The 23,958-nt window shown below is 36.2% G+C and overlaps 1 protein-coding gene across 1 annotated transcript; it reads right to left on the bottom strand.

The window, feature by feature from the left end:
• Positions 1–16,019: 16,019 nt before the first annotated feature.
• On the bottom strand, positions 16,020–22,434 carry SUCNR1 (succinate receptor 1). The gene is made up of 2 exons (XM_034997155.1): positions 22,305–22,434; positions 16,020–18,147 (listed from the first exon to the last, which is right to left on the bottom strand). Exons 1-2 carry the CDS (start codon positions 22,410–22,412, stop codon positions 17,194–17,196), a joined length of 1,062 nt encoding a protein of 353 aa, XP_034853046.1. The 5' UTR covers positions 22,413–22,434; the 3' UTR covers positions 16,020–17,193.
• Positions 22,435–23,958: the final 1,524 nt, after the last annotated feature.

Here is a 23,958-nt window from a genome sequence, read left to right as displayed (position 1 = left end):
TATTTAATATATATATATATATACATCATACATTATATGATATCTATCACATTTTTCATAGAATTAAAAATTTTAAAATTGGATATTTAATATATGATGACATTGGAGAAATATTAAGAAATTTCAGATGCAATAATTAAATCTAAATCTCAAATCTCAACAAGTATGTGTTTCTCTCTCCCCCAAATTTTTGCATTGTATTGCTGGTTCCACTTCAGCCTGTGTTGCATGAGTTTCTTAGTCCCCTTAGATTACATGTTCTTCTAATGGCAGATGGCAGGAGCACACAGGCCAAACTTAATCATACAGCCCTACATAGTCTCTGCTGGTGTCATGTCATGTCATTAATATTATAAACTATTTTCATGACCAAGTTCAATATCCACAGGTAGGGACATAAACTTTGTCCATAGGGGAGGAACAGCGAAGTCACATGGAAAGATCAAGAACATATAACCCTACAATGGAAGAGAAGTGAAGACATGAAAACAATAAGTCATTCTACCACATAATTATTTTAAAAATGAATTCTTATCTTTTAGAGATAAATACTAAACATTTATGGATTAAATGATATGATGCCTGGCATTTACTTCAATAAATGATGAAGGTACAGGTAAAACAAGGTCTTCCATGCGTTGATATATATTGAAGCTATGTGATGGGGACATTGAGAGTTCATTTTACTATTGTTTATTTATTACGAGTTTACTTGTTGCTCCAAAATAAACAGTTAAAAATTTCAGGATAATTGAAAACAAATACTCAATGTGTTTTCATCATTATTTATAGATCATAGAATTGTGAGCAAAAATTTGCTAGACATTCTTAGATATACAAATAGTTTTGAATAGCATCTTAGGGAAGGAGAATTTCTTAAAAATGAAGTAATTCTGAATTGTGAAAGATGAGACAACAAACCAAGTATGTTTATTCTTTCTGAGAAATTTTGAGTGATACATGCTTGTATAAATGACTAATGTTTCTCTTTTTTTTAGTTCAAGAAGCACTTTTATTTACATTATTTTAATTAGATCTCTCTTTGAAATTTTATTATATGTAGATGTAGATATTTTAATTATATATTTATCTGTACCACAACAGAAATATTTCCTGGCTATCAAAAATATCAGATGTCAGTTTTCTCTGCAAATGTATGCGTTATACCACTCATGTCTAGGAAAAACAACAAGTACACGACTGAAAGATAAAATCAAAGGAAAAAAAAAGAACATTCATTCAGGACTTTGTAGCCAGCAAAGTGTTTCCATATTTATCACCTCAAATTCCACATGAGTAAGTGAAATTATTTAAAAAAATCATATCCTGTAATTTACACTTACCCTAAGAAGACTATTTTAAGATGTCATATATAATAATCCCTCAATAATTCTGGTTAATCTTAAAATCTTAAGTGACTAATGTTTCACAGTAAAACCATTTCAATTCTATAAACAAGATATATCCACAATCACCTATTTAGTGATTATTCAGTGATCTGGTAAAATGAATGATCATTTATCTTTTAAGCATATCACAATTATTGAACAAAACAAAAAATAAAATTCTGATCCCCCGTTTTTTACCCATATTCTACATTATCAAATTGCTGCCTAAATTACAAACTCTTTTCATTCTGTTCCCAAGATCACTCAATCACTTCACATTTTTGTTTGATGATATGTTATAGAAATTATTTAGTTCTTCATTTTATTTATCTAAATTTTAAGACCTGTTATTTATAACTTATAGTGTACCTTAAGCTCACATAAACCTTGTAGATAGCATTTTATGAGCTTAATCCTTATTACTCTATAAAAGCTCAGTGTACTTTCCAAAAATGCAAAAAAGCAGAGATGAAAAAAATTCAGAGGTTTTATGAATGGTGCTTTTCCTAATTATTAGACATGTAGAAGTGATAGTTCTTTCCAACTCATTGAATCTGTATCATTATTCCCTAAATGTCAGTAAAAGCAATTATAAAAATAACGCAGTATTTTAACAAAATAAAATATTTAGAGTTAGGAGTATTTTGTCTAGTAGAAATCATTTACATAATGCTGATTTAAAAATAAATTATGCTTTGGCTCTTACTTGAATCTATATGTGATATAGGTATTAAAATGTATATTTAGGGCACCTGGGTGGCTCAGTCAGTTGAGCGACTGCCTTCGGCTCAGGTCATGATCCCAGAGTCCTGGGATCGAGTCCCACATCGGGCTCCCTGCTCTGCGGGGAGCCTGCTTCTCCCTCTCCCACTCCCCCTGCTTGTGTTGCCTCTCTCGCTGTTTCTCTCTCTGTCAAATAAATAAATAAAATCTTTAAAAAAATGTATATTTATTGATAACTGAGCACAGTTTGGGGGATATTTACAAATTGTAACTGACTAAACTGGAGTGTACTGGAACTGAATTTGAAAATAACAGTTGAGGTGGGGCGCCTGGGTGGCTCATTCCATTAAGCGTCTGCTTATATATGAATGAGTCACCCAGGTGCCCCGATTTTGAATGTATTTAGAACCCATGGCACATCTCAGTTTGTCTCATCAATCTCTGGTATAGACAAAAGTTTAATGAGAAAACATGACATAGGAACAAAATGGTTGAATTATTGATATAAAGAGCTTTACTTTCTGGTTAAATGTATTACAGATGTATGTATTTATCTCTCTATATAACAAATTTCTATATGTATGTCAAGACTTCCTCCAGGTCCACCAATTTGGGAGCATGAATAGATCACAGAATATCAATGCTTTGTCTTGCTTATGCTCCACCTACTCAGCATGTCTAAATCCTGCCCAGGTGTGTATTTATGTAAGGCCACTGGGATATGTTTCATTTAGGCTCATAAGTATACTCATGCTTCCTTCTCTTCTGGCAGATTCTCTCTCATGGCATCCTGCTGGGATTGCTGAACACAGATTTTACTAACTACTTTGCTCCTGATAAGTACTTCCACTTAGATCTGGCATCAAAAGTTCCAATGGAAACCACCATCATTGCCAATGGATGTTATATTATTATTCAAGTTTCAAAATAGCCTGATGTTCCAAGTTTACATTTGGGAGAATCTTTTTTGTCTGTTTTTACCTTCTACTATATGGAGGTTTTGGGTAATGTGTGTGGGAGTTTGGGGTGGGAGGGTGTTGGGAGGGTGTTGCTCACAAAGCTCTGCTACTTGTGCCCCAAAGTTTTACAAAGATTTTAATGAAACAACTGTTTTTCAATTAACTTAAATCCTCTCTTCTCCACAGAACTCGGACATGACTATGTGGGACTTAGGGAAAAAAAAATCTAAGTAAACCACATTGTGTTGCACTCAGAATCACCCATTTCTCATGTCAAAGGCCTTGTCCTAAAAAAGAATTGGCTGAACTCACCTGTTTCCACTGATGATGAGTTCTTTCCCTGCGGAACCCTTCATACACATACACACACAGTGCATGCCACCCTGCCCCATCGTTTACCAAGCAAGAGTCTTTATCCTGGCTGTAGACAAATTGAAGCAAAAATTGAGGTAATAGTTTCTAATGTACACATTAGAACTCTTGTAGAATGTGTCATTTTTCTAGCACACCAAATATTTGCTACTTAGTTTTTGATCATTGAAACAACAGGAGGTGGGTACAATATAATATATGCAAGCAGAGATAGCCCTGTTTCAGCAACTGATATTAAGAATAAATAACCTCATCCTCTCCCCCATGATAACAATTTTAACGTTTGCTACAAATAACTTGAATGGAGACCTTTAAAACACATACTTTTATATATTTTAACTTAGTACACTTTGAATGGAAAGCGCTGAAATTAGCTTTCATTAAATTAATTTCAAACTCTTCACATTCTTGAAAGTCAAATTTCAAATGAAGAAAACTACATTTTTAGGAGGAAAAAATTAAAAATCTCCCTTCCCCATATTATTGTTTTGTTATTGAAAATAATGCTCCATAATGGTTTGTAAATGGCTTTGATTTTTAAATACCTTAGTGGATTAAAATTTACAGTGATCACTTGGACTTCTTCTTTTTAAAAAATTTTTATTATTATTATTATTATTATGTTCAGTTAGCCAACATATAGTACATCATTAGTTTTTGATGTAGTGTTCAATGATTCATTAGTTGAGTATAACACCCAGTGCTCACCACAACACTTGCCCTCCTTAATACTCATCACCTGGTTACCCCATTTCGCCCACCCCCCTCCCTTCTGTAACCCTCAGTTTGTTTCCCAGAGTCCAGAGTCTCTCATGGTTTGTCTCCCTCTCTGATTGATTTCTTCCCCTATGGTCCTCTGCACTATTCCTTAAATTCCACATATGAGTGAAACCATATGATAATTGTCTTTCTCTGCTTGACTTATTTCACTTAGCATAATCATCTCCAGTACCATCCATGTGGATGCAAATGGTAGGTATTCATCCTTTCTGATGTCTGAGTAATACTCCATATATGAACCACATCTTCTTTATCCATTCATCTGTTGAAGGACATCTTGGTTGAGATTGTCCTGGAGAGTTTATGTTTATTTGGAGTCATATCTAAGTTTCAAAGCCAATTCTGACACTTGCCTTGCTTAATTTCTTAAAGCCTATTTCCTCAACAGTACATTGGAAACAGTAATACAACCAATGTGGTAAGGCTCTTGAGGGATCTAATGAGTTACCAAGACACAGCTAATAATTTTTTACACAGCATTCGTCAGTCTTTTTCTTTATGTGACATACACACACACATCAGTATAACATTATATATTTCAAGTATTGGTCTATATAGACTTAAGTGTGACATGAAAAAATTATAATTTAGTATCATTAAGGATCAAGTCAAACCAATATATTCACAGCGAGAGATTAAAAATCTAATTACATATTATATAGAATAAGAGCAAGTTTTATATTTGAATACATTGTTACTTTCAATAGAAAGTTATCAAAGAATAAATTTTCTAATAAAATATCCATATTATTAAAATTTAGACAAAATATGAACATGACTTATTGATTCTAACTGGGAATCTCACTAAAACAAAAATCACAAGATTCTGGGTTACAGGACTTAACGTTGCATTACAAAAGAAGCCAACTACCTATAAACCTTATACATCTGGTCGTTAATAGAATTTTCTATCCTCACATGTTACATATTCTCAAGCTTATCCATAGATTCCATATCATGTGGTTAAATTCAAGATTATAAATGAGTCCAACATCCTGCATGTGTAATAAAATGTGACTGACTGGAGGAGGAGGAAAAGATGGTGGAGAGTATGTGACCCTATCCCAACCGGTCCCCAGAATTGAGCTGGATATCTATCAGACCACTCTGAACACCCATGAAATCAGCCTGAGATGTAAGGAGATATATCTGGATCTCTACAAACAGAATATTGCAGGCAGTTTCAAGGTGTGAAGTGGGGAGCCATAATTCCGCAGGCACATATCCAAAGATAAATGGAAGGGGGAGGGAACCATGGGGATCCTACACCACCAGTGAGTGATAGCCTCCTGTGCTGGGGACCAGGCACAGACTCACAGACTGGTAGCAGAGGGGAAAGGACTTTAGGGCAGCCCCCTGGATTGAAACCTGGAGTGATGGGACCCTGCGTGTGAACTGGGGGCAGCTGGAAGTTTTAGAAGCACAAAGGGCAGAGATGTGCCCCCATGCCCACCTAGAGGCAAGGACTGGGAGTCCTGCTAAGGGGCACACAACCCAGGATGCTGCAGTTTTTAGGAGCACAGACAGAAACTGAGACAGTGTGGCCTGGAGAGCTCACTGAAGAACAGACTGTGATCTCTCTGCTCTGAGGCAGAGGGTTGGAAATGATCTCTTCTGCTCTGACTCTTGGAAGAGATGTGGAAATGTGCCAGGGAAAGCCACCAGAGAACAAAAGCCCTCCAAAAACGGTTTTCACCGAGGTCATTCCCCCCCCACAGGGGGCAGGGCAACTCCGCCCAAAGAGAGTTGCCTGAGTAACAGCCCAGCAGGCCCCTCGCCCAGAAGATAGGCTGGGAGAACAAGAGGCCAACAACCCTAAGGTCCCTATAAAACAGGTGCATCTTGCTTGGGTTGTGGTCAATAATTTGCACTCTGTACATTGCCTCGACCACCCCTCAACAGAATGACTAGGAGGAGGAACCCCCAAAATAAGAAAAAACTCAGAGACTGTGACTTCTGCCACAGATTTACAAATGGATATAGATATAACCAAGATGTCAGAAATGGAATTCAGGGTAGCAGTTGTGAAGACAATAGCTAGAATGGAGAAATTGATTAATGGCAACATAGAGTCTCTAAGGGCAGAAATAAAAGCTGAACTGGAAGAACTTAAAAATGCTAGCAGTGAGATCCAATCTAATCTAGATAATCTAACAGCTAAGGTAAATGAGGCAGAAGAATGAATCAGTGATCTAGAAGACCAATTGATAGAAAAGAAAGAAAAAGAGGAGGCCAGGGAGAAACAACTCAAAATTCATGAAAACAGAATCAGAGAAATAAGTGACACCATTAAACGTTCAAATGTCAGAATTATTGGGATCCCTGAGGGGGTGGAGAGAGAGAGAGGACTAGAAGATATATTTGAGCAAATTGTAGTTGAGAACTTCCTTAATCTGGGCAATGAAACAAACATTCGTGTCCTAGAGGCAGAGAGGACCACTCCCAAGATCAAGGAAAACAGACCAAAGACCCAGCATGTAATAGTAAAACTCACAAATCTTAGAACCAAGGAAATCATCTTAAGGGCAGTTAGGGGGAAGAGATTCCTTGCATCAGAGGGAGGAACATCAGAATAACGTCAGACCTATCCACAGAGACCTGGCAAGCCAGAAAGGGCTGGCAATACATATTCAGGGTACTAAATGAGAAGAATATGCAGCCAAGAATACTTTACCCAGCAAGGCTGTCATTTAGAATGGATGGAGAGATGCAGAGCTTCCAAGACTGGCAGAAACTGAAAGAAAATGTGACCACCAAGCTGACCCTGCAAGAAATATTAAGGGGGGGTTCTATAAAAGGAGAAAGACCCCAAGAGTGATATAGAACAGAAATTTACAGAGACAATCTATAGAAACAAGGACTTCACAGGCAACATGATGAAAATAAATTCATATCTTTCAATAATCACTCAACGTGAACAGCCTAAATGCTCCCATAAAATGTCACAGGGTTGCAGATTGGTTAAAAAGACAGGACCCAACCATATGCTGTCTATAAGAGACTCATTTTGAACCTAAAGATACATCCAGACTGAAAGTGAAGGGATGGAGATCCATCTTCCATGCCAACGGACCTCAAAAGAAAGCTGGGGTAACAATTCCTACATTAGACAAATTAGATTTTAAGCTAGAGACTATACTTAGAGACACAGAAGGACACTATATCATTCTTAAAGGATCTATCCAACAAGATCTAACAATTGTAAATATCTACACCCCCAACATGGGAGCAGCCAACTACATAAGCCAACTGTTAACCAAAATATAGAGTCATATTGATAATAATATGTTAATTGTAGGAGACCTCAATACTCCACTCTCAGCAATAAACAGATCATCTAAGCAGAAAATCAACAAAGAAACAAGAGCTTTGAATGACACACTGGACCAGATGGACCTCATAGATACATACAGAACGTTCCACCCTAAAACAACAGAATACTCATTCTTCTCGAGTGCACACAGAACTTTCTCCAGAATAGACCACATACTGGGTCACAAATCAGGTCTCAACTGATACCAAAAGATTGAGATTATTCCCTGCATATACTCAGACCATATTGCTTTAAAACTGGATCTTAGTCACAAGAAAAAATTTGGCAGAAATTCAAACACTTGCTGGGCGCCTGGGTGGCTCAGTTGGTTAAGCGACTGCCTTCGGCTCAGGTCATGCTCTCTGTCTCTCATTCTCTCTCTCTCAAATAAATAAATAAAATCTTTAAAAAAAAAAAAAAGAAATTCAAACACTTGGAAGCTACATACCACTCTGCTCAAGAATGTTTGGGTCGGGCGCCTGGGTGGCTCAGTTGGTTGAGCGACTGCCTTCAGCTCAGGTCATGATCCTGGAGACCCTGGATCAAGTCCCGCATCGGGCTCCCTGCTCGGCAGGGAGTCTGCTTCTCCCTCTGACCCTCCCCCCTCTCATGTGCTCTCTCTCATTCTCTCTCTCTCAAATAAATAAATAAAATCTTTAAAAAAAAAAAAAGAATGTTTGGGTCAACCAGGAAATCAAAGAAGAACTTAAACAATTCATGGAAACCAATGAGAACAAAAACACATTGGTCCAAAACCTATGAGATACTGTAAAGGTGGTCCTAAGGGAGAAATACATAGCCATCCAATCCTCACTCAAAAAAAATTAAAAAATCCTGAATTCACCAACTAACTTTACACCTTAAGAACTAGAGAAAATGCAATAAATGATGCCTAGGCCACACATTAGAAGAGAAAAAATTAAGATTAGAGCAGAGATTGAATTGAATTAGATTAATTGAATGAATTAGAAACTAGAAACACAGTAGATCAGATCAACGAAACTAGAAGCTGGTTCTTTGAAAGAATTAATAAGATTGATAAACCCCTGGCCAGACTTATCCAAAAGAAAAGAGAAAGGACCCAAATTAATAAAATTATGAATGAAAGGGGAGAGATCACGACTAACACCAAGGAAATAGAAACAAGTATTAGAAATTATTATCAACAACTATATGCCAATAAATTAAGCAACCTGGAAGAAATGGATGCCTTCTGGGAATCCTATAAACTGCCAAGACTGAAACAGGAAGAAACTGACAACCTGAATAGGCCAATAACCAGTAACGAGATTGAAGCAATGATCAAAAGCCTCCCAAAAAACAAGAGCCCAGGGCCTGATGGATTCCCTGGGAAATTCTACCAAACATTCAAAGAGGAAATAATACCTATTCTCCTGAAGCTGTTTCAAAAAATAGAAACAGAAGGAAAGTTTCTAGACTCATTCTATGAGGCCAGCAATACCTTAATCCCCAAACCAGGCAAACACCCCATCAAAAAGGAGAATTTCAGACCAACATCCCTGATGAATATGGATTCCAAAATTCTCAACAATATCCTAGTTAATAGGATCCAACAATACATTAAAAGGATCATCCACCAGGACCAAGTAGGATTTATCCCCAGGATGCAAGGGTAGTTCAACATTCGCAAATCAATCAATGTGACAGAACACATTAATAAGAGGAGGGAGAAGAACCATATGGTCCTCTCAATTGATGCAGAAAAAGCATTTGACAAAATACAGCATCCTTTCCTGATTAAAACTCTTCAGAGTATAGGGATAGAGGGAACATTCCTCAACTTCATAAAATCCATCTATGAAAAACCCACAGCGAATATCATCCTCAATGGGGAAAAGCTGAGAGCCTTTCCCTTAAGATCAGGAACACGTCAAGGATGACCACTCTCGCCACTATTGTTCAACATAGTACTAGACGTCCTAGCAACAGCAATCAGATAACAAAAAGAAATAAAATGTATTCAAATTGGCAAAGAAGCAGTCAAACTCTCTCTCTTCACAGATTACATGATACTTTATGTGGAAAATCCAAAAGACTCCACCCCCAAATTACTAAAACTCATCCAGCAATTCAGTAATGTGGCAGGATACAAAATCAATGCACAGAAATCAGTTGCCTTCTTATACACTAACAATGCAACTGTAGAAAGAGAAATTAGAGAAATGATTCCATTTAAAATAGCACTAAAAACCATAAGATACCTCGGAATAAACCTAACCAAAGAGGTAAAGGATCTATACTCTAGGAACTACACTCATGAAAGAAATTGAGGAAGACACAAAAAGATGGAAAAACATTCCATGCTCATGGATCAAAAGAATAAACATTGTTAAAATGTCTATGCTACCCAGAGCAATCTATACCTTCAACACCATCCTGATCAAAATTCCAATGACATTTTTCAAAGTGCTGGAACAAACAATCCTAAAATTTGTATGGAATCAGAAAAGATCCTGAATCACCAAGGAAATTGTGAAAAAGAAAAACAAAGCTGGGGGCATCATGTTGCCTGATTTCAAGCTATATTACAAAGCAGTGATCACCAAGACAACATGGTACTGGCACAAAAACAGACGTATAGACCAATGGAACAGAATAGAGAGCCTAGATATGGACCCTCAACTCTATGGTCAAATAATCTTCAACAAAGCAGGAAAAAATATGTAATGGAAAAAAGACAGTCTCTTCAATAATTGGTGCTGGGAAAATTGGACAGCTATATACAGAAGAATGAAACTCGACCATTCTCTAACACCATAGACAAAGAAAAACTCTAAATGGATGAAAGACCTCAATGTGAGACAGGAATCCATCAAAATCCTAGAGGAGAACATTGGCAGTAACCTCTTCAACATTGGCCACAGCAACTTCTTTCAAGATACATCTCCAAAGGCTAGTGAAACAAAAGCAAAAATGAACTTTTGGGACTTCATCAAGATAAAAAGCTTCTGCACAGCAAAGGAAATAGTCAACAAAACAAAGAGGCAACCCACAGAATGGGAGAAGATGTTTGCAAATGACACTACAGACAAAGGGTTGATTTCCAAGATCTATAAAGAACTTCTCAAACTCAACACCCCAAAAAATATATAATCAAGTCAAAAAATGGGCAGAAGACATGAACAGATACTTCTCCAAAGAAGACATACAAATGGCTAACAGACACATGAAAAAATGTTCATCATCATTAGCCATCAGGGAAATTCAAATCAAAACTACATTGAGATACCACCTTACACCAGTTAGAATGACAAAAATTGACAAGGCAAGAAACAACAAATGTTGGAGAGGTTGTGGAGAAAGGGGAACCCTCTTACACTGTTGGTGGGAATGCAAGTGGGTACAGCCACTTTGGAAAACAGTGTGGAGGTGCCTCAAAATGTTAAAAATAGAGCTACCCTATGACCCAGCAATTGTACTACTGGATATTTACCCCAAAGACACAGATGTAGTGAAAATAAAGGCCATATGCACCCCAATGTTCATAGCAGCAATGTCTGCAATAGCCAAACTGTGGAAAGAGCCGAGATGCCCTTCAACAGATGAATGGATATAGAAGATGTGGTCCATACATACAATGGAATATTACTCAGTCGTCAGAAAGGATGAATACCCAACTTTTACATCAACATGGATGGGACTGGAAGAGATTATGCTAAGTGAAATAAGTCAAGCAGAGAAAGTCAATTATCATATGGTTTCACTTATTTGTGGAACATAAGGAATAGTATGGAGGACATTAGGAGAAGGAAGGGAAAAATGAAAGGGAGGAAATCGGAGGTGAGATGAACCATGAGAGACTATGTACTCCGAGAAACAAGCTGAGGGTTTTAGAGGGGAGGGGGGTGGGGGGATGGGTTATCCCGGTGATGAGTATTAAGGAGGGCACGTACTGCATGGAGCACTGGGTGTTATATGAAAACAATGAATCATGGATCACTGCATCAAAAACTAATGATGTATTGTATGGTGACTAACACAACATAATAAAAGAAAGAAAGAAAGAAAATGTGACTGACTTAAGAGCCTAATCTAAAACTCACTCTCACATCATCCTGAAGTTGTCTTCCTTAGAGTTGTGTTATTAGATGACACTGAGATCAAACTATGTGATACGTTATAAAATAAACATCCTTAGATAGAATCTAAAAATGGCCCTGAAGTATATGAACTTCCATGCAGTTGTAGCCTAGTATGTGGAGGTTAAGAGCATGGTCTTTGAAGTGCAATCCTGCCACTTACTTGCTGTGTGACCATTAAATTCTCTGTGCCTTGGTTTCTTCATCTGTAACCTTCATAGGGTTTGGCAACAGCTGAATGAATTAAATATATAAAGTGCTAGAGCAACCATGCCTTGCAAATTTTAAGTGCTTCCCAAGTGTTTGTTATTACTGTTATTTGTGCTGATGGTTTAGGATGGGATTTGGTGACTTGGTCCTGAGGAATCTCATTTAGAGTTCTGAATAATAGGGTATCCCCACAGGAATCCATAGCAAATAGCGATCAAAACACCTGATTTGTTACTGGTAACCCTGGATTGCAAAGCACTTGAACTTGAACTTGAGACCAAAGTGGGGTTTCCCCACTAATTTAAATATATAAATCTAGTCAGAGATATAATAGCTGGGAACCCTGAGGCCTCATCTACATTTTTATAGGGACATAAAGAAGAATCTCTTTCACATGATGGTAGATAGGTATATATTTATGTATATACAGATATATAGATATATCTATCTTCTCTAATAGTATCATAATTGAGTTAAATTGTAGGCTACTCAGGTGATACCACAGGGAATTGCTTGGTGGAAAAAAATTCTCCAGGAGGACAAAGTGTTTCCTTACACACACTTCTTTTCCTTTAACAACAGACAAGAAAATGTTCTAAATATTTCTCATAGGAAAATGAGAAGTATATCTGTAAAATGAAAAATTTTCAATTCTTTTTGGATTTCAGACAAGAATTTCTTTTATGGACAATCTCATTTTTAATTTTTTTTTTATTTTTTAAAGATTTTATTTATTTATTGACAGAGAGAGAGATAGCGAGATCAGGAACAAAAGCAGGGGTGTGGGAGAGGGAGAAGCAGGCTCCCGGCCAAGCAAGGAGCCTGATATGGGACTCGATCCCAGGACCCTTGGAGCATGACCTGAGCCGAAGGCAGACGCTTAACCAACTGAGCCACCCAGGTGCCCCTCACTTTTTTAAAAATGTTTCAAGTTTTTATTTAAATTCTAGTTAGTTAACCTATAGTGTAATATTAATTTCAGGAGTAGAACTTAGTAATTCATCACTTACATATAACACCCAGTGTTCATCCCAACAAGTGCCCTTAACACTTATTACCCATTTGTTTTATTTATTTTTTTAGAAGAGAAAAGTTATTTTATTTTTTATTATGTTATTTTAGTCACCATACAGTACATCATTAGTTTTTGATGTAGTGTTCCATGATTCATTGTTTGTGCATAATACCCAGTGCTCCATGCAATAAGTACCCATTTGTTTTAAAAGAATTCTTTGTTGCTGGAGTACTGGAATATGGTGTACTCCAATATTTTTAGTACCAAGGTTTCCAAGTGGGGCAAAATTACTCTTCACAAAGCATGGAATGAGGACCTAGACTGAGGTAGGTATGGAGACCGGCAAAAAAAGCAGGACAATAGGCAGAGAATTCTATTTGCTTTCAGGAAAATTAGTGGTTTTTTGCTTTTTTGTTGGAAATGACTGCAGAGGTTAGGTTTAAAACCAAAATCGGTACAAAGGAAAAGAGAACGCATGAATAAATGCAGAGGCGAAAGTCAAATGATGGTCAAGATGAAGTAAGCCCTTAAGAATATTTAGAATCTATGAGTGGGAATTTAAACCATTTAGGATATAGACTTATATTATATAGTTAAGCTCATTAACTTCTAAGGGAGAAAATTTTCTGTTCTGGTAATAGCCTAGTAACTCTTATCAAACCACACTTCCTGCAAGGAATATCTATAAACTCCAGGAACATATAAACAACCAGCTACATAAAGACACTAAAGGGTGAACAAAAAAAGGCACAGGAAGGGGATCAATACTTGGCAGAAGTAAAAGGCACTGGGTGACATTCCCAGCTACATTTTAAAATAATTTTAGCGGGCGCCTGGGTGGCTCAGTTGGTTAAGCGACTGCCTTCGGCTCAGGTCATAGTCCTGGAGTCCCGGGATCGAGTCCCACATTGGGCTCCCTGCTCGGCGGGGAGTCTGCTTCTCCTTCTGACCCTCTCATGCTCTCTCTGTCTCATTCTCTCTCAAATAAATAAATAAAATCTTTAAAAAATAAAATAAAATAAAATAATTTTAGCCTGGGTGCAGGTCCTTATCAGGCCATGCAGGGCTGCTAAAATCCAGAAAGAAGCCCACAGCCTATCGGGCATGAGAAAGCAAAGGACAAGTTCAGGTTGAACTGAACAACTGGAAAATGAAAGGGAAGGATTTTGGAGAACAGAGAGTTATAGAAAGGGAACTGCACATCTTGACTCTACTCAAGTGTCTAGCTAACCTCTGAATGATGGATGTGCTGGATAGATTCTAAGCAGCTCAGTTAAGGCTAAAATAACTGGAATGAGATTGCAGAGTTTGGAGTTTGAGTTCAGCCATGAAACAAAATATTTGTACTGTTCAATGGAACATAAGAGAATCCAGAGACTCTACAATATATTATTCAAAATGTCCAGAATACAATCCAAATTCATTAGATATGAAAAAGCAGGAAATTGTAGCCCATACTTAAGATAAAAGGCAATCAATGGAGATCAAGTTTGATATGGCCCAAGTTTGGAACTAGCAGACAGATTTTAAGCATCAATTAAAACTATGGTCAAAGGTATAGAAGAAAATATAAGGAATAAGGCAATGGCGTCTGGCACACATGTTTGTGTTTACACACTCTATTCTTCATATAAAATAGCAGTACTTATAAAAGCAGTGATGACAGAAAGTAGCTCAATTATGCACACTAAGGAGCATTGAATTCAAATTTAGTTTGTAGGACATTCATTCATAATAAACAACCATTTAAAATGTACCTTGCTGGGTGCTAGAAGGGCAATGAAAAATTAGATGTTGTTCTTCTATTCACAGACCTTAGAGTTGACTTGAACCTAAACAACAATATTATAAGGCCAAAAAATAATGCATTTCATTAAAACAGTACTTAAAAGCAGTCTGGGGCACCTGGGTGGCTCAGTCGTTAAGCGTCTGCCTTCGGCTAAGGTCATGATCCCAGGGTCCTGGGATCGAGTCCCACATCGGGCTCCCTGCTCGGCAGGAAGCCTGCTTCTCGCTCTCCCACTCCTCCTGCTTGTGTTCCTGCTCTCGCTATCTCTCTCTCAAATACATAAATAAAATCTTTAAAAAAAAAAAAAGAAAAAAAAAAGCAGTCTGAGGTCTCCGCTATTAGTGGAGGAGAAGATCTAAAGGAAGGCTTTAAGGAGTGACAGATGACATGGACCTTAAAAGACCTTAAAATTTTTATTTGTGGGCATGATGGGACAGGGGTGAGCATCCAGCTGTACACAGTGAAGAAAGGTCTGCATATAATGAGATGAAGTAGCCGCCTTTGGCTTCAGGGTTTAGTTTGTGACAATGTTGGTGGGATCTAACATGATAATGTAGGTGGGCTCAGATTGCAAAATGCTGGGACAGATAGTTAGACATGATTCTAAAAACAATAAGGAACCAATTAAAAAGAAAAGATACAAAAGCCCAACATCATTCCCTTCAAAAATTACAAACCCAAAAAGGATTTCCATTATTTATTATGATTCTCACAATCACCTGTTAAAAAAGTAAATGGAATAGCTCATATAATTTTAGTGTAGGTCTCTTTAGTCTGTTGAGGATTAAGTTACCAGATGATAGATTTGAGCAAGAAAAGGATTAAGAAATGTGCTATGAAATTACTTAACATTTTGGTTACAAGATATATATGAGAGTTTATGGTTTCATAAAATATTTCACTGTACTACTTTAAAGAGTCCACTATTCCTTTGGGTAGGGGTGAGGCAAATTGAATTCCATCTTTACGAATTAAAACTCATGCATAAAATACAAATTATGATTAAATTATATGTTTCTAAGTTTGCAGAAATAAGCAAATACTTCTTTCCTAAGGCCCTTTTGTGGCCTTTTCTGATGAGGAAATTCAGGAGATTCTGTTGTCAGCTTATTATCAGGCAGTTATGAAATCACATTGAAAATTTTAAAATATTGACAATAAAGGCAAGGCATGAAAAAATACCTTGAAGCCTAATAATAAATAAGAAAATAAATCCTTTGTGAGTAATGTGTTTTTATAATATCTCAGTAGCTTCAAGTACTGAAACATTAACTGGGTGAATTTTAGGTTTTTGTATTGTCAGAATATAATAACACCAGATTATCTCAGAACAGGAAGGACAATAGAATTTTATTTCTTTGTACTCATAATGCTTATTGTATCCTTCACGTTACAGCTAATGACTTTAAGAAAAAGAGCATAGCTACATGGCCTTGGACATATTTTGTTGTTTACAAGCAAATTATGCGATATTTATTTGACTTTAAAAAGCTAATGTAGCATCCGTTTATTTTTTTCCTATATTTGTTTTGTGGCATGGAGTGGTGGCATCTGGTTAATCTATATTAATATGCACATAAGTATTCCCTATATTCTACAATTTCATAAAGTGCGTTTAGAAAACTTCCTTCAATGGCCTTATGTAATATTCTGTGAAAACAAAGCTCATACCAGATATAAGTCACTGTCTTTGAGATAAAGTCGTCCAAAAGCATTTACCTTTGTTTTGTTTTGTTTTGTTTTGCTTTGGGTTTTCTGATAGGCACTTTGTGTTCTATAACTCTGAGATTTTTGCAATTCTCCATGGTCTCTCTTCTAGCAATCATTTACACCTAAATTCCATGAGAGACAAGCTCAAATTTCTCTCTCCTTTGTTGAACCATCTCCTTAGGTTCCATTTAATATGATTAATTGCTCTAAAAAATACAAAAAATAGGACTTATAGTTAAAACTTGACCCCAATTCATGATCAATATAAAGAAATGTCATATAGGCATCATTGAACTCAACAAGTTGCTTTCTTCCTTGTTGCTACTGTTTACTTTAAATTTTGTTCAAGAGCACAATTTCTAACAACAGTCCTTAATAGTGTATGCCTAATCTGTTACTTAGTTTTCACATTAATTTATAAGCTCAAACAAATAAGAATAACATAGAGAATGTTGCCAACACAATTTTTTTTTTTTATAATCTGACCAGTGATTAAATACAGACTATTTGATGCTTTATCTATCTGCTATTCCTTTTACACTGATTGAGAAAGTCTTGTAACACCCACGGTTTTGGACTTCCATGATCAAACATTAGACAATGCCAGTCTAACTCCTTGAAGTTCTTAGGTGAAGAAACCAATAAATACTTCCCATTTTCTTCTTTTCACATACTCCAGATGCAGCGTGTTTTTAAAACAGTGTCAGGTCTATCCCTCTCTGATTTACATCTGTGAGTTGAATCAAACTGTAATTGGCCTACAGCTGCACATATAAAATAATCTGTTACACAAGCATCTCACTTTTCCCTGCATGGAAACATCAGTCCAGGACCTCATCTTCTAATGGATGTAAGGGATTTGAATTGGTGCCTCAGTTTACTCATCAACATCTCCCTGAAGTGATCTCCCAAAAGGAAATAGAAGACAGGGTTGATGGTACTGTTCAGAAAGGCCAAAGGCCTAGTCAAAATGTAGAAGAAGTTGATGGCTGCCTGAGTGCATTGGTATTCCTTCCACTTCTCCAGGCGTGAAGCGATCCTCACGTTCCGCATGATGTGGTAGGGAGTAAAAAGCACAGAGAAGATCACAACGGCCATGATGACTAAGGTGAGAGGCTTTTCAAGGGGCAAAGCAGTACCAAGCTGCCTGCTCCTCTGCTTTAGGAAAAGAGCAATCTTGAAATAAAAGAAGCACATCACCAAAAGGGGAATGAGGAATCCCAAGAAGGTTAGGCATATGCTATAAATGAGGCTGCTTTGGGCGTTCCCAGAACTTGCATAATCAATACAGTTGGTGCCATTGACAGCTAAATTAGGATTTATAAGAGAAAGTATGGGCAGTAGCTCTAAGGTTACTAAAACCCAAATAGCCAAAGAGATTAAAACAGCGAACTCCTTCTTTTGTAGAAAGTGTTCCCGGAAAGGATACTTCATGAGCAGGTATCGATCAATGCTGATAAAAGTGAGAAAAAGAATGCTGGTGTAGAGATTGGCATGAAGCACATATCGGTTGCTTATACAGAGCATGTCCCCATATATCCACTTTCCATGAGAATAACTTCTAATCAGCATGGGAAGTGTGCACAAAAAAGCCAAGTCTGAGATAGAGAGGTTAAAGAGATAAACGTTACTGCTATTCCAGTTCTTCAGACAGAAGAGGTAGCCAAAAAGAACAGTGCTATTCCCAAGGACTCCCACAACAAACTCGATCCCATAAAAAATGGAAAGGTAGTACTTTTCCAGGGCAGCCTCTGCTGCCAGCCAATTTGGGCAAGTTGTGTTCCACGCCTACAGAAGAAAAAGAGAAGGTTAAAACACTAGACTATGACTAAAGACAAAACTGCACAGAACATAATAATAATAATTAAAAAAAAAACTCTTGTTTTTTTAAACTCTTAAAGCTTGAACTATAAAAAGTTGATTATATTAGGAAGGAGTGCATATACATACACATTCATATACAGGTATGTCACTAATATATTACTTTAACAAATATTTATTGAATACCTTTGAACTATATGCTATGCACTGGGGATAACAGCACCAAGTCAAAGTTCCCAATCTCAAACAATTTATACTTTCTTGGCTAGAACCAGGAAACAAATAAATGCATGTCATGTAATGGTAAAAAAGGTCTCAAACATAAAGGAAAGCACGTGCAAAGGCCCGGAGGTGGAAACACACTTAGAGGACTTGACAAATAGCAAAGAGGCCAAGAAATGGTGCAATGAAATAAGTGGAGCATCTAATTCTTTCTTCTGTCTCCAGGTGTTCAACCAAGTCTGCTGAGTTAGATTTAATTGAACACAACCTGGGAGAGGACACAGGGATTCTTATCACTCCAGTCTTGCTATTTTAATAGATTCTATTTTATTTCCATATTGTCAAAGAATTATGGTTATTTTACTAAATTTGAATATAATTCCAGTTTTAAAACATGATTTTTTAAAATTTAAAATATGAGCCTTAAAATCTTAGTAATGATAATGAGAGTGGCCACAATTTGCTGAAAGCTTATAGTATATCTAAGCAACATCCTTGAAGTCAGCTGTAGCTTATCTCCAATAACAAATAAGCTACCAAGTCTTGTTTGCCTGTGGTGTCTGGCTATTTCTCAAGTCCGTCCCCTTCATGACCATTCTAGTCCAGGCCACCATGATCTTTATCTTAGACTGTATTTTATCTTCTATGGTCTCCTCACATCTTCTCAAGCTCCCTTTCAATCTCCCTTCAACCTGAAAGCCAGACAATCTTGAAAACTACAACCAAAATCCGGATCATATTAACTCTCCTCACCCAAAACACTTAAATGACCTTCCACTGTCTAGGTAATGAAGTCCGAATCCTTAATGAGTACTTAAGGCATGCAGGATTTGGCTCCTGTAGGCCACTTCAGCCTCACCTAGCATGACTCTCCTCCTTGCTCTTCTTCCTATTCGTTGAATGCACAGAGAACTTTCCCAATGCTCAGTTCACTGAATCCTTTCTCACTGACTTTTTCCCCCTGTGACCCTTACCCCATCACGTACACTGCCCTTATGTCTGCACTCCTTTCAGACTTCAGTTTAAGTGTGGGTTTCCCAAGACAGACTCTCTGACCCACCATTTTATGTATATTTTATGTTCTCCTTGTAAACTAAGTTTCTTTGAATTTCTTGCAACTTTATCTTATTCATGTTTATCTTCTACATCTGGCATAGTGACTGCCAGATAGGAGATGGTCTGTAAACACTTGTTGCATGGAGATGGAGATAAACATTTGACTGTTTGGAAAACAGTCTTATAAATATTTCCTCTAAGGTCAGATAAACCCATTGCTCTATCTCACTGTAAATCTGACACTGTACATAATATGACTAAGATTCAAAATGGGCAATTGTAGTAGTTAGGTATCTTTGTTTAGACACACATTTGTCAAAGGTAAAATTACATACATATCTTCAGGATCAATTTTTTTAATTAAGATTAATTTAAAAATTAGGAATTTATATCTGAAATTAATAAATATCAGAAAGTCTAGGATATGTATCAAGGTATGAGTTTTATCACTAGGGATGAGACACCAGATAATATTTAATGTGTCCTTTTTCCTTTCAGTTTATTTGGATTTTCTATTTGTTTCCCCAAATCACCATGTGTTGGGTATATTGAGATTTCTAGAAATATAGCAAAAAGTTTAATGGTCTTTTTTTTTAAATAGGCTTTTTTTATAGATCAATGGTAATTTTTCACTATTATCTTTATCTCTCTCCCCCACTGCTTTCAGTTCTAAGACTTCTGGAAGCACTCTCTTCCTTGCCTTCTATGATATGGCAATCTCCTTACAGTCCTCCTTTCTCTCTTTGTAGGCTATTTGCCCAAGCTTTAAATGCTGGAGCTCCTCAGAGCTCAGATCATTATTTTGGGATTGCTCAAAACGCAAGTGCACAAACTCAGTGGAATAGTAAGACAATAGAAAGCTTCCTTAAGACTCATTTCTTTCATTTTGAATTTCCTCTTTTTCTAGTCCTCACTCTTATTTTTCTGATGATGCAGTTCTTAAGTGCTCTGACTTATGTCAGTAGCTTCTGTGCAGCAGGAAGATTTGACTGCCATGGCAGGAAAAGAGAGCCATGAAGACATGTGTAACTCCATCTGCCAGGTTCCCAATAACTACCACTCAGGCAAGTCAGGGGCCATGCTGAAGCCATGCAGAAGTCTTCTGCTTTGAGCTGTCCACTGGGACTAGAGATTCAGGGAGGTAATAGGGGTAGAGAATACCAGAACTGGGATAAGGAAAATGAATGGCTAGTCGCCTTTGTCCTGCTTCTCAGGTTGCTTTAACCTTTTTTTTTAAAAAAAAATGTATGTTATTCTGTAACACTCACTAAGAAGATACAAGTAGGCAAAAAGAAGAAATGAAAGTTGTCTGTAAACCAACTACTCTTAATACTTGGATATACTCTTATAGTTTAATATTTATTTGAATTTATTTTTTACAAATAATGAGATCATGCTCTTTATGATATTTTATAATCTGCTTTTTGATAAGTTTATTTTATTCTTAAAATAATCGTCTTAAGTCCTTAATATTAATAAACTGTGGTTTATAAATGTCAGGCCGTCATATTTGCCGGCCAATTTCAACCTCACCAAGACCCATAATTTTCTGGGTATTAGAGTCCAAATTAGATGATGTTTGCAGTTGAGTGTGGTTTTTAGTGTGGCCGTTACAATTCTACAAATTGATGAGATAAGCTGATCCTTTAAGGGAACTCCTCAATTGAAAGGAAATTCCTCATGAAAAATTAATACTCTCTCTTCCATTTTCTAGTGGTTGTATTTTTAATTTCTAGGAAACAGAAATCATGATAAATAGGTTATAGCAGTGTTGGATGAGTTATTTTTAACTGTTTTTTTAGCTATCATAATTAAAGTGAAATATTTAATTATATATCCAAACATATATCTAAACCAGTTGAATTATTAAATTACAAGCAATATTCAATTTACTCACATAAGCAGATCAGTAGTATGCATTTTTAATTTGGAATAATGTTTCTTTCACTGTTGTTCTATTCAGCCCTTTAAAAATGTATAGTTTTGAAGCTTAAATTTATAAATACGTTTGATAGCTTATTAGCTTTTAAATTGTTTTTTCTTATAATTATTACAATTAAACAAAGATCGTTTGTGCATTTTAATCCTTGACTGATTCTTTAAGGCAAATTTACATGGCAATATGAGTATTTTTTTTAGCTAATTGCTATTTTCATTAATAAACAATTTGAATGAACAAATATTCATACAGAAAAGTACAATCATTTAATATTGATAACTTCATTTTTAATATATTTCCTGAATTTACATTATAAGTCAAGGTATTAAAAAGTGATAGTAAGGTATCAAATTATATGTTTATGAATTAAAAAAATAATTCACCAATTATAAAAAGTTCTGGAAGGTATTAGCAATGTTTTTGCAATTTCTCATTTTTCCTTAGTGAAATATACTCTTGAACAATTGTAATTTTTACAAACATAAATGCTAAATTTAATTTTTAGAATGCCTTGAGATTCCCTCTCACATATTTTTTTCTAAACATTTAAATTTTTTTCTGTAAGTAGTTACATTTAAATAAACCTGATTACTCTTTTTGTTGAAATATGTTACCAATATGTTGTCACATTTAGCAAATGTGATAAACCTCCTTAAGTAAAATAAATTTAGTATTTGGCAATTACAAAAGACATTACATTTAATAAAAAATAAACGTAGGAGAAAAAATTATGACTTCCCTTCAGTTTCTTTTGTTGTTCTACATGTTATGAATGACAGTTTAGACAGTTCATTTGCCCATTACTTAAAACCTTAACTGCTCATAGGCCACTTTTAAAAGAAACCCCTAATGGGAAGCCCGGCATTACTTTGTATACCTGAGTGACATGAGTTGCATTATAACTTACCATTCCGTTGGAAGGCCCTGATCCCTTGACAGAAATTATTTGCCAGCAACTTGATACAGCTTCTAACCCAATGCTGTGCCCCTGGATGTAGTGAAGTCTAATTTGCATATCATGCAGAGAGGATTAATAATTTATTCAGTCAAACTTCCAAGTACAGTTCAAGGGGAACTTCCCGTGAAGTCAAGACACAAACAAATTACACATTTCACAAATAGAGTTTGTAAAGACTACTGTTGAAATCATTCACTGTCAAAACAACAGAGAAGCATTCATTATTTTCATGTTGATTTGCATATTTAAAGTTAGCATAGTTTATATTGGAAGTACAATTGCTTCTGCTTTTTTCTGCTTTTGCCTTATTTTTCAAATTTGACAATTGTAGTGAATTCTACATTGGGCATATAACTAAGCAGCTGTTATCAACAATTTTGAGGGAGCTGTAAAACAAATTCTGAAAGCAAATCTGGGTCTATGCTCTGTCCGTGTTCCAGCAAAAGGGACACTAGAGCTTCAGGTAGTTCCCATTTTATTTTCTGTGATTAAAATCAAGAGACACATAAAAAAGACACATCACATGGCTAGGAATTAGGGAGAGAGGTGGTGTCTAAGCAAGATAACCTCAGTACATGGCAATTCATTCCATCCCAATCAATGCCTGGCAGAGCACCTGAGAGCACATCACCACGATTTCAGACAGGAAGCACACCTGGCTTTTTCTGAGGATTGTATCAGATTCATATTCAAGTAAACACTCGGTCAGCTTGATTTGAAACATTGGGTTTATGCTGAGAAAGTCCTTTGTTGTGCAGGCAGTAGTCATTTCATTTGAATGCCGTAAAGTTGAATGTTTAGTTAGCAGTGACAGGCAGAAGCTCCAAGAGAAACTCTGTATTACAGCCCGTTCTTCTAGCCAAACATTTCCCCTTCTCCAATATATGAGAGTCCAAAACTTAGAAACTTGAAAAAATATATTTTATATATATGCACATATGTATTACATACTTAAGAGTATACACATGCATGAAATATAAATGTATTTATATGTGAAATGCATGTGTATTTATGTCAAACAATGTCTCGTCAATTGCTGGGTTCTTATGATATTCTAGGTATTGCACTAAGCACCTTTGTGTACTGAATGCTTACAAAAACTCTCCAAGGTTGCTATTTTTTAAAATTTTCCATTTTATGGACGAAAACACAGAGGCTCAGAGAGGTTAATTACAGATCACAGAATCTGTAAGAAGAGAGACCTGAGTCTAAACCTATCTATTATATATTTTGATTCTAAAACCACCTGCTCTGATTTTTGATTGCTTACAAAAATGAATGACAATATCTTTAATGTATACCACAGATTGAATCAAAGTTCGAGAATTAATGAAAACCATTTTTCAGAAATGCAGCTATTTTCTACCTTTAAAAGGAAAAAAAGACTAAAAACATCATTTTTGTCTGTAATTTTGAAAGGGCAAAAAGCAAAGAATTTGGATGACCAGTGCCAGGCTTATTAATTTAAACATAAGTTAATATGGCTTGCCTCCAGACAACCAAGGCATATGAATGTATTTCATAAGTTCCTGCACCATTCTGATGAAAGCCAAGGGCTATTCCCTTTGTGGGGTGGTATAAGTTCCCCAGAACTTCCTCTTTC

The sequence above is a fragment of the Mirounga leonina genome, unplaced genomic scaffold, assembly GCF_011800145.1.
Source record: "Mirounga leonina isolate KUSES-001 unplaced genomic scaffold, KU_Mleo_1.0 Mir_115, whole genome shotgun sequence".
NCBI classification, from domain to species: domain Eukaryota; kingdom Metazoa; phylum Chordata; class Mammalia; order Carnivora; family Phocidae; genus Mirounga; species Mirounga leonina.
The sequence above is the reverse complement of the archived record's forward strand: the minus strand, read 5'-3'. Positions and strand labels throughout refer to the sequence as shown.

What these genes read in the sequence shown, in the direction of transcription:
- SUCNR1 (XM_034997155.1), bottom strand. Translation starts at nt 22,412, where the DNA reads ATGCAAATTAGACTTCACTACATCCAGGGGCACAGCATTGGGTTAGAA. An exon ending in CAGGGCCTTCCAACGGAATG is followed by an intron (nt 18,148 to 22,304) that starts GTAAGTTATAAT and finishes TTTCTTCTGTAG; the next exon opens with GCGTGGAACACAACTTGCCC.